The 23,347-nt window shown below is 44.8% G+C and overlaps 1 protein-coding gene across 1 annotated transcript in view; it reads left to right on the top strand.

Annotated features, from left to right (window-relative positions):
* Window positions 1-21,502, top strand: part of SLC16A2 (solute carrier family 16, member 2 (thyroid hormone transporter)) — a 103,496-nt gene extending 81,994 nt beyond the window's left edge. Inside the window, exons 2-6 of the mRNA XM_011970206.1 lie at window positions 8,301-8,445; window positions 11,997-12,447; window positions 13,387-13,530; window positions 16,828-17,056; window positions 18,938-21,502. Of these exons, the coding sequence (XP_011825596.1) occupies window positions 8,301-8,445; window positions 11,997-12,447; window positions 13,387-13,530; window positions 16,828-17,056; window positions 18,938-19,158 (1,190 nt within the window). The 3' untranslated portion in view covers window positions 19,159-21,502. The remainder of the gene's footprint in view (window positions 1-8,300; window positions 8,446-11,996; window positions 12,448-13,386; window positions 13,531-16,827; window positions 17,057-18,937) is intronic.
* Window positions 21,503-23,347: the final 1,845 nt, after the last annotated feature.

Raw genomic sequence — 23,347 nt, 5'->3', positions numbered from 1 at the left:
TGTTCACTTAGATACAGGCCTTTTGGGGCCAAGTCTCACTCCATGATACCATAGGAGAGGGGTAGGCCTTGTTACTGCTGAGAGGGGAAGGTTAAGGTTGAAAATAACTCTGGGAACCACTGAGGAAAAGTGTGAATGGTATAATAATTATACCATTGAATTATATGAATTATAATAGTTCATCCTCAAAATCCAAGGATCTGTTGAACACAAAATTTATTAGTCAGGAATCAGATACTTGCTCAGCACTTATGCACTGTGGGTTAAAAATAATGCTTTCTGCCTGATGGAATGTTATAGGGTTCCACCTCTGATTTTACCAAGTCTGTTTAGAAAGATAAGTCTGTACATTGCCTGTTGAAATCCACCCAACTCTCCCACATATCTAGCTGCTTCACTGAAATCTCTTTGTCTTCCCCATGTAAGAGCAGGGGTAATTATAGGGAAGAAAAGAAACTCCTAGCTTTGAGTCCAAGAATTGTTAGAATTCTAGAAAGCCTCTACCTACTCTTTGCATTTTCCAAAATGGGAAACTGAGTATAAGAAAGGCAAAGGATGCCGGGCGCGGTGGCTCAAGCCCGTAATCCCAGCACTTTGGGAGGCCGAGACGGGCGGATCACGAGGTCAGGAGATCGAGATCATCCTGGCTAACACGGTGAAACCCCGTCTCTACTAAAAATACAAAAAAACTAGCCGGGCATGGTGGCAGGCGCCTGTAGTCCCAGCTACTCGGGAGGCTGAGGCAGAAGAATGGCGTGAACCTGGGAGGCGAAGCTTGCAGTGAGCCGAGATCGTGCCACTGCACTCCAGCCTGGGAGACAGAGCGAGACTCCATCTCAAAAAAAAAAAAAAAAAAAAAAAAAAAAAAAAAAAAAAAACCAATAACACCACCCAATAACACCCATCTATTATCAATATGGTTATAATTGTCATCATAATTGTTATCATGACTATTAGTTCTTCTTTTTTAATATGGTCATTGCTTGATTATTTTTCTCTTACTAAAATTTTTTGATAACCTATCCCACTAACAGTCCCTTAAGTCACTTCTCTTATATAATGCTATTCTTCTTCAGTCACAATCTAGTTATTAGATTACCTTTCTCTCCCTTTATAGAAAATTTTCTCTCACTTGGAGTTTCTGACCTCTCTGAAAATCTTTAAATAAAAAATTTCATTCTGGCCTTGAACCATGAGGTTCATAAATTTTATTACCCTACTTTTAAAAAAAATGTGTTCCCTACTCTACTGTGAGATCCTTGAAGTCAAATACCATATGTCACTCATTTAACATCTTGAATGCCTATGGGATAGACATGTATCTGGGCCAGAGAGAATGTTAAATAACTGTTGAATAAATTAATATAACATATAAATTACTTCATTTTTAAATATATACATTTAGTATTAAAAACTATATTAAGGCACTTTTCTCTATAATTCCAATGAAGTACAGCTAAAAATGGTGGACTTTATATCTAAAACAAATGTAACAAGATTGAAAAGTGGAGAGAAGAAGGCAGATGGGCTAGGAAACTTGGGATCTCAGGAAAAAACGTAACAGAAAACCTGAGTTTTCTTTTTGCTTCACATATCTTAGACCTGGAGCTGAAGAAGCCAGCAACCAAGAAATGCCAATGGAAGCAGACAAAAAAAAAAAAGTTTGATTTGTCTAGCCAAAAGACAGGAAAAGGGGCAGCCTAGCAAAACAAAAAACCTTTAAACAATAACCCCTCTACTCCAGCCAAACACCATGGGGAAAAATGCACCCCACTTGACCTTTGCCAACAAAGGCCTACTGGGGAGCCAAGACTTCTATGCTCACCCAGCTGTAACGAGGTGCTCCAACCTTCCCCCCTCCCATGCTGAGGTGTGTCAGAGAAAACTTAGTAGGGAGCCAGGAATTTCTTCCCCTCTCAGCAGTAACAAGGCCTACCCCTCCCCCATGGTGTCAGTAGAGACCACATAGGGAGCCTGGACTTTCACCCTTGCAGAGTATAACCTCCAACCACCTCTCCCACTCCTGGCAAGGTGCCAAGGTGGTGTCAGTGAAAGCCAAGTAGGAAACTGGGACTTTCACCATCACTCACTGAGGTAAGACCACATGGGAAACAGTAACAAGGAACTCCTACTCCTCCCAACCAAGAAGATATCAAAAGAAGCCTAGTAGGGATCTTGAATACCCACCCCTGCTCAGCAATAACAAGGTACCCTTCCTTCTCAGAGTGTCAATAGAAGCTAAGCATGGAACCTGGACTTCCAACCCCATCTGGTAGTAATGAAGTGGTCCCTCAATGGCACAGTATCAGAAGAGGCCTGCTAAAACACAAGATTTAAATAAGATCCAGAGTCTCATATCTAAAATTCCCAGAATACAATAGAAAATCATGAATCACACCAAGGACCAGGGAAATCTTGACTTCAACAAGAAAAGACTATCAACTGACACTAACATGAAGATGACACAGAAATTGAATTATTTGGCAAGGATTTTAAAGCAGCTATCAAAAAATGTTTTAACAAATCATTACAAGCATACTTGGAACAAATGAAAAAAATATTAAGTCTCAGCAGATAAATAGAAGATATAAAGATGAAATAAATGGAAAATTTTGGAGCTGAAAAATATAGAACCAAAAATAAAATAAGCCCACTGGATGGGCCCCACAGCAGACGAGAGAAGACAGAAGAGGAATCAGTGAACTTGAAGGCAGAACAATAAATAATTATCCAATCTGAACCACAGAGAGAAAATAGATTGAAACAAATGGAAAGAGCCTCAGATGCCTGTGAGGTTATAACAAAATATTTAATATTTCTGTCATCAGAGGAGTCCCAGAAGAGGAAGAAGGCAGGGCTGAAAAGGTACTTGAAGAAATAATTGCTGAAAACTTCCCAAATCTGGTAAAAACATAAGACTGTAGATTTAAGAAACTGAGCAAATCCCAAAGAGAATAAACTCAAAGAACTCTATGACACATCATAGTCAAACTTTCAAAAACTAAACACACACACATGCACGTGCACGCACACACACACACACATCTTGAAAACAGTAAGAGAGAAATGACACCTTAACTCTAGGGGAAAAACAATTAAAATGACAGAAGATTTCTCATCATAAACCATGGAAGGCAAAGTGCTGAAATAAAAACTCTCTTAGCTCAGAACTGTATATCCAGTGAAAATGTCCTTCAGGAATGAATGAGGAAATCAATACATTCTCAAATGAAAACTAAGAGAATTTGTCACAACAGACCTACCCTAAAAGAATAGTAAAGGAAATTATTTAACCAGAAAAGAAACAATAGAAGAAGGAATCTTGGAACATCAGAAAGAAAGAACAGTGGAAAAAGTAAAATTATAAGTAAATACAACAGATATTATAATTGATTTATTATAATAAAATAGATTTCTTCTCCTTTTGCATTGTTTTCTTTTTCTTTCTGTCACCCAGGCTGGAGTGCAGTGGCACAATCATGGCTCACTGCAGCAGCCTCAACTTCCTGGGCTCAGGTGATCCTCCCACCTCAGCCTCCTGAGTAGCTGGGACTACAGGTGTGCACCACATGCCCAGCTAATTTTTTGTAGAGATGGAGTTTTGCCATGTTACCCACGCTGGTCTCAAACTCCTAGACTCAAGTGATCTGCCCACCTTGGCCTCCCAAAGTGCTGAGATTACAGGCATGAGCCATTGTGCCTGGCCCCTTTTGTGTTTTCTAAATTAGGTTTAACAGTTGAAGAAAAATTATAATAATGCCTAATGTGGTTATTAATAGATGTAGAGGAAATATTTAAGACAATTTTATTATAAATGGGGGAGGGTGAGGAGACATAAGGGAGGTTAGGTTTCTACACTCCTCTCAAACTAGTAAAATGTCGACACCAATAACGGATACATATGATGTGATACCATTATATACATATAATGTGATTTCTTTGAGTACATTTTTCAGTGGCCACTAAAAAAGGTATACACTTAAAAGCACAATAAAGAAAGTGGAATTCTAAAAACTTTTAAAGTAACCCACAGGCAGGCAGGATAAAAGAAAACAGAGAAAGTAAAAACAGAAAACAAACAGGAAACAAAAATAAAATTGCCCTAATGTATCAATAAGTACATCAAATGTAAATGCTCTATATGTATCAGTTCAAAGACAGAGATTGGCAGAGTGGATAGAAAAAAAAAATCGTGACACAGCTATATGTTGTCTACAAGAAACTCACTTCAAATATATATTTCCAGGGAATTATGCTGGGTAAAAAAAAGAAAGTCAATTTCAAAAGGCTACACATTGTATGATTCCATTAATATAACTTTCTTCAAATTCATGATTGCTAGGAGTTATGGGTGGTGGGGAAGTGGGCTGAGTGTGACTGTAACACAAAGGAGATCTTTGTGGTGATGGAATAGTTCTGTATCTTTATTACAATGGTGGTTTCAGGAATCTACCCATGATTAAATGATATAGAACTATATGCACATATTGTGCCACTCCCAATTTTCTGGTTTTGATATCATACTATAGTTACATAAAGGGAAAGTCGGTGAAGAGTTCAAGGCACCGCTCTGGACTATCTTGGCTATTTCCTGTGAATCTATAATTATTTCACAACTTAAAATGTTTTTTTTTAAATCAAACAGATTAATTTTTAAAAGCTATATCAAACATAATTTAAACTTTCTTTGACTGTACAAAAAATTCCTTATAAGAATAATCATCAGTTTTCATTATATCATAGACATTCAGAAGGGCCAAGTAATAGTGAGTTCTAGTTATAAAATGTCAGTAAAATGATTTGCTAAATTTAATTATTTTTTTCTCTTTGACAATACAACTGAGCTACTTTTTTACTCTGGCCAGAATAAAGATACATATATCATAAATGAGATCTTGCACTGGCACTTTCTGCTTTCCTGCCTTCTCTCTGCCTTTAAAAATAACATCAGATTTATTGAGATATAATTACATATGGTAATATTCACCCTTTGTATATGCTCAGTTCTGTGAATTTTGACAAAAGAATACCACTACCATAATCAAGATATATAACATATAAAGCTTAGGAAAGAGAGACTCAAGATGAAACTTGATAACATTTTCATTACCCCCAAAAAGTTTCTTCTGGTCCTTCTGTAGTTAATTGTCTCCCTCATCCCTCTTCCTGGCACCTACTGATTTGTTTTTCTGTCCCCATAATTTTGTCTTTTCCAGAATTTCCTGTAAATGGAAGGAATAATTTGAGTCTGGCTTCGTTTACTTAGCATAACGCCTTTGAGATTGTTCAAGTTTCAGTAGTTCATTCCTGTCTATTGCTGTGTTGTATTCCATTGTATTAATGTGTATTCATTTGTTTATCCATTCACTAGTTGAAGTACATTTGGGTTGTTTCCAGATTTGGGCAATTATGAAAACAAGCTAGTATAACCATCTAGGTACAGGTTTTCGTGTGAACATAAGTTTTCATTCATCTTGAGCTAATATCTGGCAGTGGGTTTTCAGGATCATGGTAAATGTATGCCTAACTTCACAGGAAGCTGCCAACCTGTTTTCCAAAGTGAGTACTGTTTTGCATTGCCACCAGCAGCGTATTACATTTCCAGTACCTCCATATCCTCCCCAGTACTAGGTATTATCATTTTTTAAAAGCCTTTCTTTGCTGGGCACCATGGCTTACGCCTATAATCCCAGCATTTTTGGAGACTGAGGCAGGTGGATCACTTGAGGCCAGGAGTTTGAGACCAGCTTGGCCATCATGGTGAAACCCCGTCTCTACTAAAAATACAAAAAATTAGTTAGGCATGGTGGCATGAGTCTGTAATTCCAGCTACCCAGGAGGCTGAGGCACGAGAATTGCTTGAACCTGGGAGGCAGAGGTGGCAGTGAACCAAGATTGTGCCTCTGCACTTCAGCCTGGAGACAGAGTTTTACTCTGTCTCAAAAACAAAAAAAAGAAAAAGAAAAGAAAAAACCCTTTCTTGGTAAGGGCTGTCTCATTGTGGTTTTAATATGTGTTTCTCAACTGATTAGTGATGTTGAGCATCTTTTTATATGCTTAATTACTATTCATATCATAAATGTATGTGCACATGTGTAATTGTGTAATCTCTGTTCTTTTGCCCATATTTTAAGTTAGATTGTTTGCTTTATTATTGAGTTGTGAGACTCAACTCACTCTTGTATGGTGGATACCAGCCTATTATCAGATTTTGTGTACTGCAAAATTTTTCCGTCTGTGGCTTGCCTTTTCATTTTCATAACTATTTTTGAAAAGCAGAAGTTTTCAATTTTGATCAAGTCTAATATATCAAATATTTTCTTTTATGGATCATACTTTTTGTGAATATCTACAAAATCTTTGCCTAACCAAAGGCCAGGAAGATTTTTCTCCTATATGTTCTTCTAGAAGTTTTATAGTTTTAAGTTTTACATTAAGTCTATGATCCATTTTGCATTGATTTTTAAACATGATGTGATTATTGATATTTATAAAGTTCTCTTATACATATAATTATATTTGACACCCAGGCTGGAGTGCAGTGGCGTGATCTCGGCTCACTGCAAGCTCCGCTTCCTGGGTTCAGGCGATTCTCCTGCCTCAGCCTCCTGAGTAGCTGGAACTACAGGCACCCGCCACCACACCCAGCTAATTTTTTATATTTTGAGTAGAGATGGGGTTTCACTGTGTTAGCCAGGATGGTCTTGATCTCCTGACCTTGTGATCCGCCTGCCCTGGCCTCCCAAAGTTCTGGGATTACAGGCGTGAGCCACCGCACCCGGCCCTGATCTTCAGCAGATCACTAGGTCAGAATATTGAGACCATCCTGGCCAACACGGTGAAACCCTGTCTCTACTAAAAATACAAAAAAAAAAAAAAAAAAAAATTAGCCGGGGGTGGTGGCGGGTGCCTGTAGCCCCAGCTACTCAGGAAGCTGAGGCAGGAGAATGGCAAGAACCCAAGAGGCGGACCTTGCAGTGAGCAGAGATTGGGCCTCTGCACTCCAGCCTGGGCAACAAAGCGAGACAACGTCTCAAAAAAAGAAAAAAAGAAAAAGAAATGTTTGAGGCGGGTGCAAGCAGAAATTTTAATCTCCATTTCAGATGAGAAAACTGAGGATTAGAGAAATGCTGTGTGACTTCTCAAAATCTCACAGCTGATAGGAGATGAAATGGCAAGGTAAGAGGTGAAATTGTGATAAAAAGTTAAGGTCTCCTGCTGTCCCAGGCTAGTACTTTTGAAGCCAGGCAGAGAGGGCTCAGGGTAGGGCTCCAACAAAGTAAAGATTCCCAATGGGAAGCTGAGCAACCTATTTGGCACTGAGGTAAGAGACACAGCCAGTTGACTAGCCCCAGACTGACTTCCTTTGGCCCACTGGGGCTCCACAATTGGAGACAGCCAGAAGTTGGCCCAGTGCCTAGCTCATGTGTCACTCAATGAATGCTCTTTGAGGATGATGATGAAGAGTTGGAAGTGTTCAAAGGAGAGTTCTGAAATTAATTTCAGAGTTAGAAATTAAAGCTAAGAGGAAAAGTTAAGGGAACTAAGATTATTTGGCAGAGAAAAGAGAGGCTCAAGATGACACTTGATAACAGCCTTCAGACAAAAAAAAAAAAAAAAAAAAGCTTGAACTTTCCTTCTGAGGGCTGAGCAAAGGGAAACGGACTGGAAGAATCTAAGTAAAAGGGCAAGTTCCTTTCTCCTTAGTGAGGATTGTTACAGACACTTAAGAGCCTTTAGAAACAGGATAACATCTTCTTGAGTTTGAAGTCAGGAATTTGCCAAACATGGGCTCTGATGACGGATTTCAGCTTGAGGGTTACATGACTCTCTTGCACAGTGGCCTTAGAAATCTTTAGGTGGCCCATGAACCTGCCTTGTATCCTAGTACAATTCCAGGAGGCTTTTGTCTGTGGCCTTCTCTGCTCCTTAGTCTTATCATCTTCACAGGGTTGTTCTAATGCGGGAGACAAGCCTGACCTTAGCTCCTGAAAGCTTAACCCCAATGTTTTTTGCCCATGAAGCCAAGTGGCTTAGAACCTAAGGCTATAGATCTGGCTTAGCATCCCTGGAAAGGCCTGAAATATCGACTAGTCCAAATCTTACCCCAGTGATAGAATCCCCTGTTTCGTATCTAGTCTCTTCTTGCAAAACTCTCTGATCATTGGGGACTAGCAAGCTGGCAATGCAGACCAATGCAATGCCCCCTGTGAAAGGCCAGAGAAGAAGAGCTGAGATACCAGCAGTACCACTAGGCACTACACTAAGCTAAAGTGTCTTTGTGCTTGTTTTCTCTGCAGCATGGGTAGGAGCCCTTGCGATGGGTATGATCTTCTTCTGTTCTCCCATTGTGAGTATATTCACTGACCGTTTGGGCTGCCGAATCACAGCAACCGCGGGGGCTGCCGTTGCTTTCATTGGCCTCCATACCAGCTCCTTCACCAGGTAAGGCTAGGAGTTGGTGGTTATTTCCCCAAGGCTGAGGGTTGGTTTTTTCTGGGCTTTAGCTAGGGTTACTTTTCTCACTGCAGAATCCCGTGGCCGTGGCCATGTAGGGCCCTAAAAGATCCTGCACCCTGGATTCAGAATCCAGTGAACTCATTTAGGTAGGTTCCCCAGGACACATTGGTAGGAAGTATCCCCAGAGAGGACCCAAGAGTTCCAAAGTGGTAAGAGTACTCTAAGCCTGATAGTTCACAGAGCTGGGCCCAAGTCCAGTTTTGGCCACTGAATGGCAATAGAACAACTGATGAGTACCATTGCTCTCTCTGTGCCTCAATTTCTACATCTGTAACATGAGGGGATTTGACCATATGGTCTTTTTACGTCTCTTTCAACTCTGCTATTCGATTCCCCTTCAGTGTGCCACACATCTCACGACCTCACTTTCCATCCCAAGACTGAGCTTCTCAAGTGAGCCCATGTGAACACCTAGCACAGGATTCCCAAAAGAATCTTATGCTGAAAAAGAGGTCAACTGAGCCCAAGGATGTTTAGCATTTCTGACACTTTTCCAGATAGCTCAGGCTGCTGACATATGGATGATTTGGGACAGAAAATGATTTACATCATGGGCATCAGAAGGATGATTAGCAATATCCCTCACTGAGATACAAACCCAGAACCCAGCTACCCAGCTAGGCCTGGGCTAAATGGAAACCCTAGTCCCACTGGTTCCACTGGCAGAACTTGGCAGTGTCAGGTGAGAAGCAGGCTCTAGGTTCATTTTCTGCTTTCTTTTCTGCCAGCCTGAAGAAGAATGTGTGTAGGGTAAGGGAAAATAAATACCCTATACCACAGCCTGAGGAATACGGAATTCCTAAAGAGCTCTGTTGACTTTCTGCTAAAGACACTTTGGAAGTTATGGCACCTCCTACTTCCAATCTGCTTGGGCCATTGTAGGGGAATGCCAGCCTGGAAACATGGAAATGAGAAATGGCCATGGTGACATGTCTAGGATGAGGTCAGAGCTAACTTGTCAGAGACGTGCTTTCTGAGCTGAGTTACCCAGAAAAGCACCATGGCTCTCTAGGCCTAAGGTTCCACTCACAGTAGAGAATGATAATTGTGTTTTGCCTTAACTGGGCCCTGTGAGGTAAGCCAACTTTCTTTATGACTTGAGCATTTCCAGCTGCCCAGCCTACCCTCCAGCAGAGCTTGGATTTGGTCTGCAGTCATTTCTTGGCTTCGTCCCATCCAACTGGGACAGAAAAGGGAAAATCCATGTCCTGCCTGGAAACTACTCAGCACTCCCAGGGCAGCAGCTCCAAACCTTTTCAGAACCCCTCTGGTGGTCAGCCTCATTCACCCCCGGCAAACTGGTGCCTGGCTCCTTGTGGGGAGGAGCTAGGCTTCAGAAGCAGCTCCAGTCTCAGCACTACACAGCAAAGGTCTGTTTTTTAAGACCAAGCAGAGCAAAGTGTAAACGAATTAGCAACATATGGATCCCATTTCCCTTCCAATCCACATGGGCTCAATTACAGGAGGGGAAGGAGCTCAGATGTGGTGTTTTCTTCTGGCATGCTTCTGTAGGCACATTGGAGTAGGCGTTCTGTTCTCCAGCCCCTAACCTTCTTCTCTACCCGCTTTGTTCTTTCTGTAAGAGGATCTTCAGAGCCAAGAAACTTTCTGGATGGCTTCACATCCAGTGGAAAAATGGTTCTGCTCATGGTTAGAGCTCCAAATCATCCTTCCTGTTGTCTCACTCAGGGCTCTGAGTTCCTCCGAATGACATGGAATGGGGCAGGATGCAGACAGGGCTGGTGGGGCTTTGGAAAACCCAAACAATGGGTCTCCAGTCCTGGGGCCCAGCTAGAAGTAGATCCACCACACAGCACCCTAAACCAAATCCTATGTTTTGCCCCCACTGGCCCCTTCCCTGAAGGTCTAACACAAGGCCCCTTGGATAAGGCCCCCAAGCCAGGCCAATCCCATAGGGTACTTACAATCTAATGGGTACAGGCCCAAAGGAACCTGACAGAAGAGGAGCAGTTGGCTTAGCTATGTGTTCCAAGCAGAGACAACCCTTTCAAAACCAAATCCTTGCTCATGTCCAGTGAATACCAGCAGATGGAAAGCAATAATGATAGCTATCTTAGAATCATAGGTGCTAGCACCACATCTTCTCTGTAGCTTAGGCCCAGTCCTTTAGTATGAGGACTGGGTCTATCTCCAGAGAAGAACCGCCTGACCAAGAAGAGTATTAGGTAATTTAGTGGCCAGATAAGAACTATTGCAAAATATATTGAGGCATCAAAAAGAAAACAAAATTCTTTACTAAGTTGTGCCAATATTATCTGGGGGCATATGGCTGGCCAAGCTGACCTTCCTATTGCCTTTCCCTTTCTGACCCTTTACTTTATGTTTCAGAGGCTTATGGCCACAGCAGGGCCTATGAGTTTTAAGCCAGGACCTGTCTTACTTGGCCAGGCCCACAAATTCTTTGAGGCTCCACTTCCTGTCAAGGAGCCAGGCTACTCTAGGGAACAAATCTAAACCATATCCAGAAACAAAGGCAGGACTCTAAAAGTTAAAGAGACTCCTACCGAATGATCCCCACGGAGATCATCCAGGGCCTAGTGTAAAGGGTCTTGGGATATGCAGACCTTCGGTAGGGTTGAGGACAGCGTATGTCTCAGAAGATCATCAGCCATTCTCTGAAATATTAATGGCCTTAGCATGGAGAGACACTGAAGAGTCCCATGGAAGGTTTCAATCTTCCACGATTTTGACTTCTTGCAGACCTTTGTTGCTACCTGGGATAAAGCTTTGGCCACCACCAATAGTAAAGTGAGACTATTCTCTCTAAGACAATGACTCCCTGTAGCCTCTCATCCAGCTTTTATATGGGCTAGCTCTGGCTTTCCTTTGAACAGTCCTCTTTGATGGGGTGCTGTGAGTCATGCTAGAGTCACACAGACCTGGATTCAAGTCCAAGTTTTGCTGATCCCCAGTTACGTTACCTTGGGCCAATTATTTTACCTCTCTGAGCCTCTGCTTCCCCATCTGCAACACAGGGATCAGAAGGCCCTCTTCTTTGTCTGCTCTGAGGGTCAGTGGCAAGTGGGGCTGTGGGTTAAGGGTGGAGGAATGAGGCCGGGCGCGGTGGCTCAAGCCTGTAATCCCAGCACTTTGGGAGGCCGAGACGGGCGGATCACGAGGTCAGGAGATCCAGACCATCCTGGCTAACACAGTGAAACCCCGTCTCTACTAAAAAAATAAAAAAAAAAACTAGCTGGGCGATGTGGCGGGCGCCTGTAGTCCCAGCTACTTGGGAGGCTGAGGCAGGAGAATGGCGTAAACCCGGGAGGCGGAGCTTGCAGTGAGCTGAGACCCGGCCACTGCACTCCAGCCTGGGCGACAGAGCGAGACTCCGTCTCAAAAAAAAAAAAAAAAAAAAAAAGGTGGAGGAATGGAAGTCTCAGGAAGCTGACAGGGGAGGGCAGGTAGATTGCTGGTCAGGCTGCTGAGGACAGCTCTTGGTGTTTCTCCCACAGCTCCCTAAGCCTGCGCTACTTCACCTACGGGATTCTCTTTGGTTGTGGCTGTTCCTTCGCCTTTCAGCCATCCCTCGTCATCCTGGGCCACTACTTTCAACGCCGCCTGGGTCTGGCCAATGGTGTGGTGTCTGCTGGGAGTAGCATTTTCTCCATGTCCTTCCCCTTCCTCATCAGAATGCTGGGGGATAAGATCAAGCTGGCCCAAACCTTCCAGGTGCTGAGTACCTTCATGTTTGTTCTTATGCTGCTTTCACTCACCTACCGGCCCCTCCTGCCCAGCTCCCAGGACACCCCAAGCAAGAGAGGTGTCCGCACCCTGCACCAGCGCTTTCTGGCTCAGCTCAGGAAGTACTTCAACATGCGAGTGTTCCGCCAACGCACTTACCGCATCTGGGCCTTCGGGATTGCTGCTGCTGCCCTTGGCTACTTTGTTCCCTATGTACACCTGGTGAGGAATACCAGGGTGGGCCCACCCCACCTGGCCCCAAGAAGCTACCCTCAACCTGCCTAGATTCCAGAGGGTGGGGGTGGGAGACATTGAAAGGGCAGAGCTGGGACCTTTGGGAAAAGAAACAAAATATTAGTTGGAGAGATCCAGAGAGGGAAAAAGAGACGCTGAGGGAAGACCTTAGTGGAAAATGGGGGCAGTTCCACAGGGGGAAGCCCATGGACCATGGCTTCTCCCACAGTAAAAATTTAGATAGATTTTGAGGAGATACGCATTGACAGGATGCAGGAGACCGGCCTGGGTGACCCAAGACAGGAATCTGTGGAATGCTGGTCTTTGTGGTCAAATGATTTTGTTTAGGAAGTAACATATACTGGATCTCTCTAACTTCATAATGTGTAGTAATCCCTTAAAGGGACTAAAAAAAATTTGTAGGAAAGAAACCCATTCAGCTTTGTTTAACTAACCATCCACCAAACTTATGCAGCTACAGAACTGTTGGTTGTAGTCCAGCTGTTATCCTCCACAGGCTTCATGTTTCTTAAAACACACTTTGGAAGAGTTGCCTGGAAGTTGGTGGATTCTTCTCCCTTGGTGATTTGATGTTGCCTTAGGCTGTCAGTTTGGGGTAAGGAAATGGGGAGATGGTAGAGAAACCCTTGGATTTTCTCAATCATTTAGGCTATTTTCTGTCCTGCTGGGGCTTAGAAGGGGCGTGGATGTACCCACCCTCCTCAGCTGTTGCTCAGAAGTCCAGAATCCAGAGAACCAAGGGATAAGCAGCCAGAGAGCTTGTCATGGAGGTAGGGCTACAGGAGAGGGGGTTTCTGTCCTGCTCCAGGAAAGTAACCAGTAGAGGATTCTGGATACACCTACACTTAACCAGTCAGCTCCTCTTTCTCCTCCTGTTTCTGGGGGTCCTTGTGCTATGCTTTTCAGATGAAGTACGTGGAAGAGGAGTTCTCAGAAATCAAGGAGACCTGGGTGCTCTTGGTGTGTATTGGGGCTACCTCAGGCCTTGGGCGTCTTGTGTCAGGCCACATCAGTGACTCCATCCCTGGACTTAAGAAGATCTACTTGCAGGTGAGTGAGTGTCTCCACTGTGAGGAGAAACAGCCTGCCACAAATGCAAGGTTATCCACAGCCTTTGGTATAGAATGGTAGCTTGTTGTGTAGCATGGGAAAGTCAATCAAATTTCACCTGCTTTTAAACAAAGAAAATCATCCTCGTTCTGCCTTTTACCAAAATTGAGTGAGGATTCTGTGAGAGCAGTGTATATGGAACCTATTAGAACACATGTAAAGGAAGATTTTATTAATAATGGCTCTCCATGCTCCAAGGCTATTTTCTGTGTGAACTAGGCTCTGGTCCGGTCTAAATACAGGCCACTGTTCAGGCTGTCAGTCTTTGTCTACCTGGCAGCAGTATTGCCTTTCTTACCTGACTTATGATCCTGCAGGTGGGTTTATGAAGACGTACCCAAGTGCAGAACCCTGTGAAGGGGCAAAGATAGCCCCCAAAATCAAGTAGTCACAAATAATCTATCAGGAAGGTGATTGAGTTCTGACTCATTTATCTCCTGGGAAAGCCCTAAAAGCACTTGCAAGGGGTCCTGGCTACACTCACAGTGATGATTTCTCTGTCTCTGATAGCCCGAAGTGCTCTCCTAAGTACCCTCAAATATCTTGGATGAAAATATGATTAACTTTTCCTTAACTTTTTTGCTGTTAGATTGCAAGAGTTGGTAAATCTGCTTTGTCAGAGGCAGGGTTGCTTTTAAGGTCCATCCACTCCAACCTCATTACAATGGTGGAGAAACAGAGGGAAAGGCTCACGCAGACAGTAGTAGCAGAGCTGAACTCCTATGCAACACACTTCTTATATTCTACCTTGCCCTAAGTGATGGCAGAGCCAAGTCTCAGAGATAAGTGACTTGACTAAGTCAAACCAAGAGATAATCTTGTGATTGAGATAAACCAATTGAAATTTTGAATTCCTGTGCAAATATCAGCAAGTGCTTTATCTGGGTAGCTATTTGCATAGTAGTATGTGTGGCTTTCCCAGCCTCACCCACATGACACCCCTGTGAGTCTTCCCTGCCAGTATTAGCAGCTCCAAGATGCCAAAGAGTTCTGGAAATCAGGGTAATCTGGCATTGGGCCAGGGCTTTATCTTGAGAAGAGACAGCAGCCCCTGCCTAGTCATATAACTCATGTGATTCTTATCACAGTCCCTAGGAGAAAGGTAGAGCCTCAGCAGCTTTTGCTTTCTGTTACACAGTTGGAGTTCCAAGGGACAGGGAGGCATTAGCCAGTTAGAGGCCAAGATAGGCTTAGGACCCAGTGCCTCTGCTGACCACCCACCCACTGCTCCTGCCCCTTTTCCTTACTCTTATTTCACTGAGTTTTACCACTTACAATAATATAAAATAATCCTAGAACATTATAGCTGAAACGTATCTTCATCAACTAGTAGTTCAACTTCCTCATTTTACAAATTCAGTGTCTTGGGCCAAGAGCACAAGACAATGGATGAACTTCTTTCTCTTGAGTTTGTTAAGATACTCCATCACAGGAATTTGCCTCCCTCTCTCCCTGCATGTAATGCAGGAGTACAGGCCTGGGGGAGGAAAGGAGTGTACACACCTTCAGGTTCTGAAGAGCTATCTACTAGACTCTGTGTCCTACTGTTGGTAAAGACAGGCACATGTCTCTGGCATCAAGCCCCTGAACAGTCTGCTGGAAAGGAAATAGTGACAGGCTGCAGGACAGCCTCACTTTGTGCCAATTCTTGAGGCCTGTTTCTCACGTCCAAGAGGGATTTTAAATTTCTGAATCTTGAGGCCTGTTTCTCACGTCCAAGAGGGATTTCAAATTTCTGAACCTTGGCAAAGCCTCATGGAGGATGTTTAACAGACAGCTAGATACAATAGGTAATACTTAGACCTGATTAAAATCAGTTAATAGGGTTCTTTGTGTTATATAATGGTATTAACTTTCAATTTCCATAATGGGCTTTATTGATAGGTGTGTCTGGTTTTATCTTATTGTTGTGTGTGAATCTCTTAAAGGAGAAGCTCAGGTACTGGGGTTCTTATTCCTAGCTTCTGCCTAGCTACCTCAAAACTGCCTGGGCAAAGTTCAAAGTCTCCCAACAAAAAGATGTCCTCAGATGGCATTATCCTCTCCAAAAACCAACTGATCAACCTAACAAACCCACTGCCAGCAACAACATAGAAAATCTTTAGGGCACCAAATAGCCATGTCCCCCACTCCTTCCGTATGTTCTTGGCTAAGTTGGCTTGCTGGTGTGAACTATTGGAAAATCCTTGGGCCTATTAAGGCCTTGATAAAGAGATCAGATCTTAGCCCTGACCCTGGGATGACCTGGCTCTGACCTGGCTCTACTGGCTGCAGGGGGTTGGCAGCAGCGGGATGGGGGCGGGGTTCTTTTCTCTGCCTGCAGCCCAGGTCTTCAGTCTAGCTGGCCAACACAGGTTGCAAATGAAGACCAGCTATGTTTGCAGTGGCCCTTTTCTCTGTGGAGAAGGAAAAAAAAAAAAAACCTCTGGAAAGGCAGTTTTTTCATTTTGGAGTCATTTTGCTTAGCCCAAAGAAAGCCCAGTGGCTAGTCAGTGTTCCTGGGCTGGCTTCATTCTCCCTAGACACACACCTTCCCAGTGGCTTGGTTCCCGTACAAGGTTCCTTTTTTTGCCTTCTCAGGGTGTCCAGTTGCCCAGAGGCCCCCAGAGCCATGTGTCTGAGATGTCTGAGCTAGGCAGTGCAGTCCATGTCCTAAAGCATAGAAACCTGGGTGAACGTCCCAATAGTTTCCTTTATGCCAAGCTATTTTATAAAATCAGCCCCTACAAAAATGGGCACTGGCTCCTTCCCCATTTCAAGAAGCTGTGCCTTCCACTTACAACCCCATCTGATCATCATGCAAGCCATCCTCATGCCCTCCCTTCCCTCTTTCCATACTTTACTTGGATCTGAGAACACCAGTATGGCCTGATCCCAGACCCTGATCCCTGGGTAAGCCAAATACAGGCTCAGAAAGCAGAAACAACAATTCCTTTTATCTTAGGGTCTAGTGCAAAGACAAACTTCTTGAGGCCAGGAGCCAAGTATCCCCCAACTTTTTTTTTTTTTAAATCCCGACAGAATCACAGTTAAGTAGGGCCTTTCTTGGACTTTGAATCCCTCAGTGCAAGACTTAGAAAGGGCCTAACTATTCAGTCCAACTGCTCTCTCTGTTGACACCCTCTCCCTCCCATCACCCCATTGTATAGATGGAAGAAGTGAAGACTTGAGAAAGGAGATGTGATGCTATGTGGTCTTGGCTGGCCAGCACGTGACCTCAGGCCCTTGTTTCTCCAGGTCCTTTCCTTCCTGCTCCTGGGCCTGATGTCCATGATGATTCCCCTGTGCCGGGACTTCGGGGGCCTTATCGTCGTCTGTCTTTTCCTGGGCCTTTGCGATGGCTTCTTCATCACCATAATGGCCCCCATTGCATTTGAGCTGGTGGGCCCAATGCAGGCCTCACAGGCCATTGGCTACCTCCTGGGCATGATGGCCCTGCCAATGATTGCTGGGCCCCCCATTGCAGGTGAGACTGATATTCCAGGGAGGGCATGAATTAGGGAGTCCTGTTTTCCCTGGATACTGGCTCTCCTGAGCACCTCTTCAGGCCCCTTTTCCTCTTATCCTCTATTTAAACAGCTTTGTCAGAGTGCATGAAACCCCTTATCACTACTGGTGGAAGAGATTAAACACATGCACGGATCCATTCTGAGGGATGAATTTTCCATGGTGGTATATCTGTTTCAATAGGATTTTATCTCAGACAGCATGGATCCTTCCAGGGGGGTGGAGAGAAAAATGAGTTTGGCCTTCCGACGATTCCACTGATCTAGTATCCTCTCACTCTCTCCACAGGCATGTGATTATTTGCAAGGTTGGGTAGGAAAAGAAGAGAAAGCAATCTGTGGTTTTATTAAAACCTAGGGACATCCTCCTCCTCCTCTGCTGGCTTCTGAACTGAGCCTATAGAAGATATTTGATTAAAGTAACACACCAGAATTAAGCCAGTGAGGCTCACCTTCAGCAGGAAGTGTTGACTTGCCATTTTTCAGCACTCCTGGTTTCTCCCTTCATTTTCCCAGAAGGGCACTGTTGGTATCCCAGGGAACAGGGAACAGAAAACCAATGACAAGAGAACTCCATTTCTTTTCCTTTTTTTTTTTTTTTTGAGACAGAGTCTTGCTCTGTCACCAGGCTGGAGTGCAGTGGTGCGATCTCAGCTATCTCGGCTCATTGCAACCTCCGCCTCCCAGGTTCAAGCGATTCTCCTGCCTCAGTCTCCCGAGTAGCTGGGAGTACAGGTGCGTGCCACCACGCCCAGCTAATTTTTTGTATTTTTAGTAGAGACGGGGTTTCACTGTGTTAGCCAGGATGGTCTCGATCTCCTGACCTCGTGATCCACCCACCTTGGCCTCCCAAAGTGCTGGGATTACAGGTGTGAGCCACTGTGCCTGGCAACTCTGTTTCTTTTCTATAGGATTTATTGCAAACATTGATTCATGCATTAGCTTCTCCTAGGCTGGTGAGGTGGGTTAATTCAACAAATATTCTTCGAACACAAATTATGTGAAAGGTGATATGAGGGCACTGTGTGACAGTGGCAAAAGCTTTCACTCAGGCTCCCGGGCAACAGCCACACTACCCGTTGGGGGAAGGGGGCCTCTACTCACCTCCTGATTCAAACAGTGCCCCAGAATCCACATTTCTTTCCAATTTGCTTAACTCCTGAGTAAGCAAAAGGCCAAGGGCCTTTTTGCCTTTCCTGAATACTGTTTCTAGGCTCTGAGGTACTATGAGGTACCACACATTAGCTTCTGGAAATGAGTAGGGAAGGCCTTGCATCTCATGTCAAACATATCCTTGGTTTGGCAGCTTGGAGAAAACCAGAGGGGATAACCATATATGTAACTGAAAGGAACACATATAGCCTCTTGCTAGGACAAATGGAACTTCAGAGAAGGGTCACTTCAGAGAAAAGGAAAATAAGAACTCATCTGAAATGTACCACAGGAACCATTTGTTGGGTGGGCGGGGGTACGGGGCTGGGAAATATCACTGTGGACCAAGACAATACTTGGCCATCTTCTGTGGAGTTCTTTTAAACTAGGTTTCCTCCTAACTCTGTAACTAGGTGTGACTAGAACTTAGATTGATGAAAGTCATAAATGGAGAAACTTTAAGAGAAGCTTCATTAGCTCCTTTCATAATGAGCATTCACTCAAGGGCCTGCAGCCCCAGTGCCTTCGGGAGGAGTCACCTGCCCTTGAAGTTGAGGGAGCTCCTGAGTCAAGGCAATACAGGCCAAGATTATCTGGATAGGCACTGTGAGGGCCCCTAGAAGGGGCTGAGAGCACCTTTGGACAGTAGGGCAAAGCTGAGCTTGACTTGTCTCTCTTGACTGTTTCAGGCCTGCTCCGAAACTGTTTTGGGGACTACCATGTGGCCTTCTACTTTGCCGGTGTGCCCCCCATCATTGGGGCTGTAATCCTCTTCTTCGTCCCTCTGATGCATCAAAGGATGTTCAAGAAAGAGCAGAGAGATTCCAGCAAGGATAAGATGTTGGCCCCTGATCCAGACCCCAATGGGGAGCTACTGCCAGGCTCCCCCAATCCTGAGGAACCAATCTAATGCCTTTCTTGCCGTTGTGTGCTCTTTCCCAGCTCTTCCCCTTCATCCCACCCTGCTCAGCATTTACGTTTTTGCCACCAGCACACTTGTTCCCAGACCTGCGCACACAGCATTTCAGCCACCTGACAATCTCCTTGGAGCCAAAGCTCCAGATGTTCCAAACTCATTAACTAAATTCTCCCCAGAATGCCTTTAAATTTGCCAGGTCTCTTCTCCTCCCAGGATCTGGGAAAGCTTGGGGTCACCCCCTGGCCTTTGGAATCTCTCCATATACTTTCTAAGCCCTGGAGGAGGAGGAGGATGGGACCTCCTGGCCCCAGCTTGTTAGTCACCCACTATAATCAACTGCCAAAGGTGCTACCATGTCCCCAGGAGCTTAATAGGGTAGGCCCAAGTCTCTGTTTGCTGAGGAGGTCATTGCCATCCATATTTGGGAGCCACTGGGTGGAGGGGCAGGGAGGTAAAATGAGACAAGTAGCCTTGGTTAGCCTTAGAGTTGCTGATGGCTGTGGCTTCCAAGAACTGGGTACAGGCAGCGCCCTTATCGTTTGGTTGGTTAACAGTCTGCTCCCCTCTTCCCTTCCTTCTTTTTTTTTCCTCTACTGCTTCTGTCCATACTCTTTCCCCTCTATTTCTTTGTATGACTGTCATAGACACATGGGTGCTTGGAGAAAGGAGAGACCCGGAACTTGGGCCAATCAACCTTACCTTGGCCCAGTCCACTCCTAACACTAGCATCAGTCCCACTCATCTCAGGCTGAGCCACATCTCACTTTTTGGCTCAAGCTATATAATCCCACACTGGAAGAGTAGAATAATATATAGGGAAGAAACCTTAAACACCACAGTGTTCCATGTTCCAGTCACTGATTTTTACAAATTTTACAGACCAAGGCATTAACCTCGATGCCCTCCCAGCTCCCCATTCTTGTATACACATGGCAAAATGTGAAGAAACTCCTTTCATCTCAGCAGGCGGAGGAGGACTGATGACACGAGCTGCCATGGTGGGAGGAGGGGCAGTGGACCAGCCCCATCTCTCAGTTTTCATGACAGGTCTATATTTCCACCTGGGCCAGGTCAGAAAAGGGACTATTTAAGAAAAAACCCAATTCCCAGCCTGGATCCCAAAAAGGTACAGGCAGCAGTTGCACATAGGGTTGGACAATTTCTTTTGGGAAGGTGAAGCCATCCTAGCCTTTACCACCCAATGTGTCTCCCATGCTGGGCATCCTATGCCACTTTGCTTAGAGGGCATTAAAGGTGCCATGAAAGGTAGACTCTGAACCACTTTGATCCCTCTGAAGTAGGTGACTGATGCTTCCTTATGCCCAGGCTCTGGCAACAATCTTACTGAAGAACATTCCCAGTGCCCCTGGCTAGGGGCAGAGGGCACTGCCAGGCTGTGTTCAGTTAGCACAGCTCACCTCATTAGGAGCTCAGCCTCTCTCCTCACTCTGCCTCTGTGTCTCTTTTTCCCCTCTCTGAGCCTTTGTCTATTGTGTTCCTGTCACCCACCCTGTCACCATTTTTGCCAAGCATTCCTGGCTGTCACTTGGAGTCAACAGTAACTTGCCACCCTAAGCCAGGGTCATCCCAGGGCCAGGAGGATGAGGTTGTCCTGAGGGGCTCCAAAGAAGACAACAGTTCCCACTCAAGATTTTCCGTTACAAACAGGCAGCTGGGGCATGGTTGGCCACCGATGATTTCATTCAAGGCCAAAGTCCTGAGCCCCCTCCGCTGGTCCCAGTCCAGCTCTTATCAACTCCTCAAAGGAAAACTCACTGGTTCTTAGCTCTGTGGGTAGGAAGGGGCCCTAGAAAGGGCCTAATTCCTATCCTGTCAGTTCTAACAGTAGTGGAACAGGATAATCTGGGCCCTAGGAGCCCTGTAACTCCCAGGAGAGACCACTGAAAATTCTGGAGTAACAATGCCCCTGCTTCCATTCCTCCCCGCCTCACTCTCACTGAGTCACCAGAGGGTGATTCTGCAGGACCTCTTTTGTTGCTCAAGGTGCAGATAGCTCTTAAGAATCAGGCAGTCGTCCTCTTCTCTCCAGATGAAGGAAAGACATTCATAGGTCCCAAATCTGCCCATTCAGATGTCACATAACATGGTGGGGTATCAATTTACTTCTTCCACACATGTGGATGTGCACATGTGAGCTTGTGTGCTTTTGGAGAGAATGTTGATTGGCAAAAGCAGCATAGTATTAATATTTAGAGTAGGATGCAGCCTCTTATGCACCACAGTTAAATCTAGAAGGAATAAAATTTCAGAGCTCAAGAAATGGGACATTTAAATCCTCAAGGAGTTTGGAACAAAATAAACAGATCTAAAAATTCGGTTTGGGTATGTATGTTGCCTACAAGGGAGAAATAGTCTTAACCTGATTAATAGCAGGAAGTTTGACTTCAGAGCTGAAGTCTCATTTCAAATCAAATTTCTGCCAGGTTCTATGCTCTCTGTGAGAGCAGAAATTAGAAAAAGAGCTATATAGGGGTTTGGAGTTGGTCAACAATTTGAGATTGGATTTTTAAGCTCTGAAGTGGAAAAGCGGTTACTTCACAAAATGAAAATGTGCTTACTTGCTGAGATGGACTGGAGGCCCCACCAAGGCCACAGCCTTGCTACAAATGTGCCATACTGAAAACTGGCATTAACAATAATCCTATTCGGTTCTCCTTCCCTCTCCCTTATGTTATTTATGGGGAACCTAAAGGGACTTACATGGCTGGCTGACACAGCCTGGCAGTGACAGAGCCTGGAATTAAGGATGATGCAGGAGACAGGCCTGTAAGAATGACAAAGCTGAGAGTAACCTTAAAGTCTCCCTTGTCCATACTCTGCATTGAATTTAAGTGGAGAGACTGAGGCCTAGAGGTAGAAGAGACTGCAATAGGTTCACACAGTTCATCAGTGACACAACAAGATGAGACTTAAACTCATGTCATTGACTCTTCCAATACAGTTTACACCCCTGGTTTTACAGATGAAGAAACTGGCTCTAGGAGGGATAAATGACTTGCCCACTTCATTCAACAACTGTGTACCAAACCCATTTCCGTAAGTGTGTCAGCAGGACCAGCTCTGAGCAAAAATGAAAGTTTAGCAAAGTTTAACTTTTAGCATACCCCATGTCTTCATGATTACTCTCACCCGCAACTGACACATACTTTTGGTATTCTGTCTCCCAGTCACTCCAGACCTTCATGCAATCTTGGCTTGGAGACCTGGTTTCACCTACTGTCCCTCCACCTCCAGCAACCCAAGAGGTACAAAAAAGTCCATCTCCAAATGGCCACACACTGGGCAGGGCAGGGGCAAAGAGAAGTGACTGGTTTCCTGTTGGAAGAAGGTGGTTTACCACCCAGCTCTTGGCTATTGTTTCTCCTCGGACTCAGTGTAGACACCCTCAGGCTGGTTTCCTCATCTCCTCCCACTGAGGCTAATTACTCTGTCCCATTGCAGGGCCCCAGGCTCTCCCATCTAAGGTCTGCCCCGCCCCCACCCCCCAGCCCCTTCCCCAGCAACTCCAAGGGCCCAGTCTGTGTTTGATCACTCAGGATTATTAGATTTCAAAGCTGTGGAATCCCATAATTTTTATGAGCATATGCTCTCCTCCAGGGCCTTTTCATGTCTGAAAAGGCAGCCAGCAGCTCCCTGCTACTTCTCCACAGTAGCAGTGCAGGCCAGCTGACAAGGATTACAAATCCCTAGTGTCTCATAGCTGGCGCCTAGATAGGGTGGGTGACAGGTAGAATAAGAGCCCTTGAAGCAAGTTCAGAAATTCTAATAAGCCGAAATGCAGCAGAGACTGCAGAGGCACAAGGAAAGGGATTAGATACCCAACTCCTGCAGGGGTTCAGGAGGCTGTGCTTCAAAGTCCCTTTGATTCCTGCCTTTCAGCTCTCTCTAGCGGTCACCAAGCGCAAAGTTACATGCCTGGCTTTCAAGCCATTGAAGCAGTCTTTTCTAGAGACCTGCTGCGTGTCAGACACTCTGCTAGAATCCGGGAACTTCAGAATGAAAGGAACATAAGTAGAAAAAACAGAAGAACACAAAGAGTTTGTACTACCTAACTTCCAAGATACGCTTTTCTTCTCTGGGCGCCAGTGCCCAGAGAGTACCGACCTTAGCGCCAAAATTCGGTCCTCTCTGAGGCAGAGCAGGAGCCACCACGCCCCCA

This window comes from Mandrillus leucophaeus, unplaced genomic scaffold, assembly GCF_000951045.1.
Source record: "Mandrillus leucophaeus isolate KB7577 unplaced genomic scaffold, Mleu.le_1.0 Scaffold931, whole genome shotgun sequence".
Taxonomy (NCBI): Eukaryota; Metazoa; Chordata; class Mammalia; order Primates; family Cercopithecidae; genus Mandrillus; species Mandrillus leucophaeus.
The sequence above is the reverse complement of the archived record's forward strand: the minus strand, read 5'-3'. Positions and strand labels throughout refer to the sequence as shown.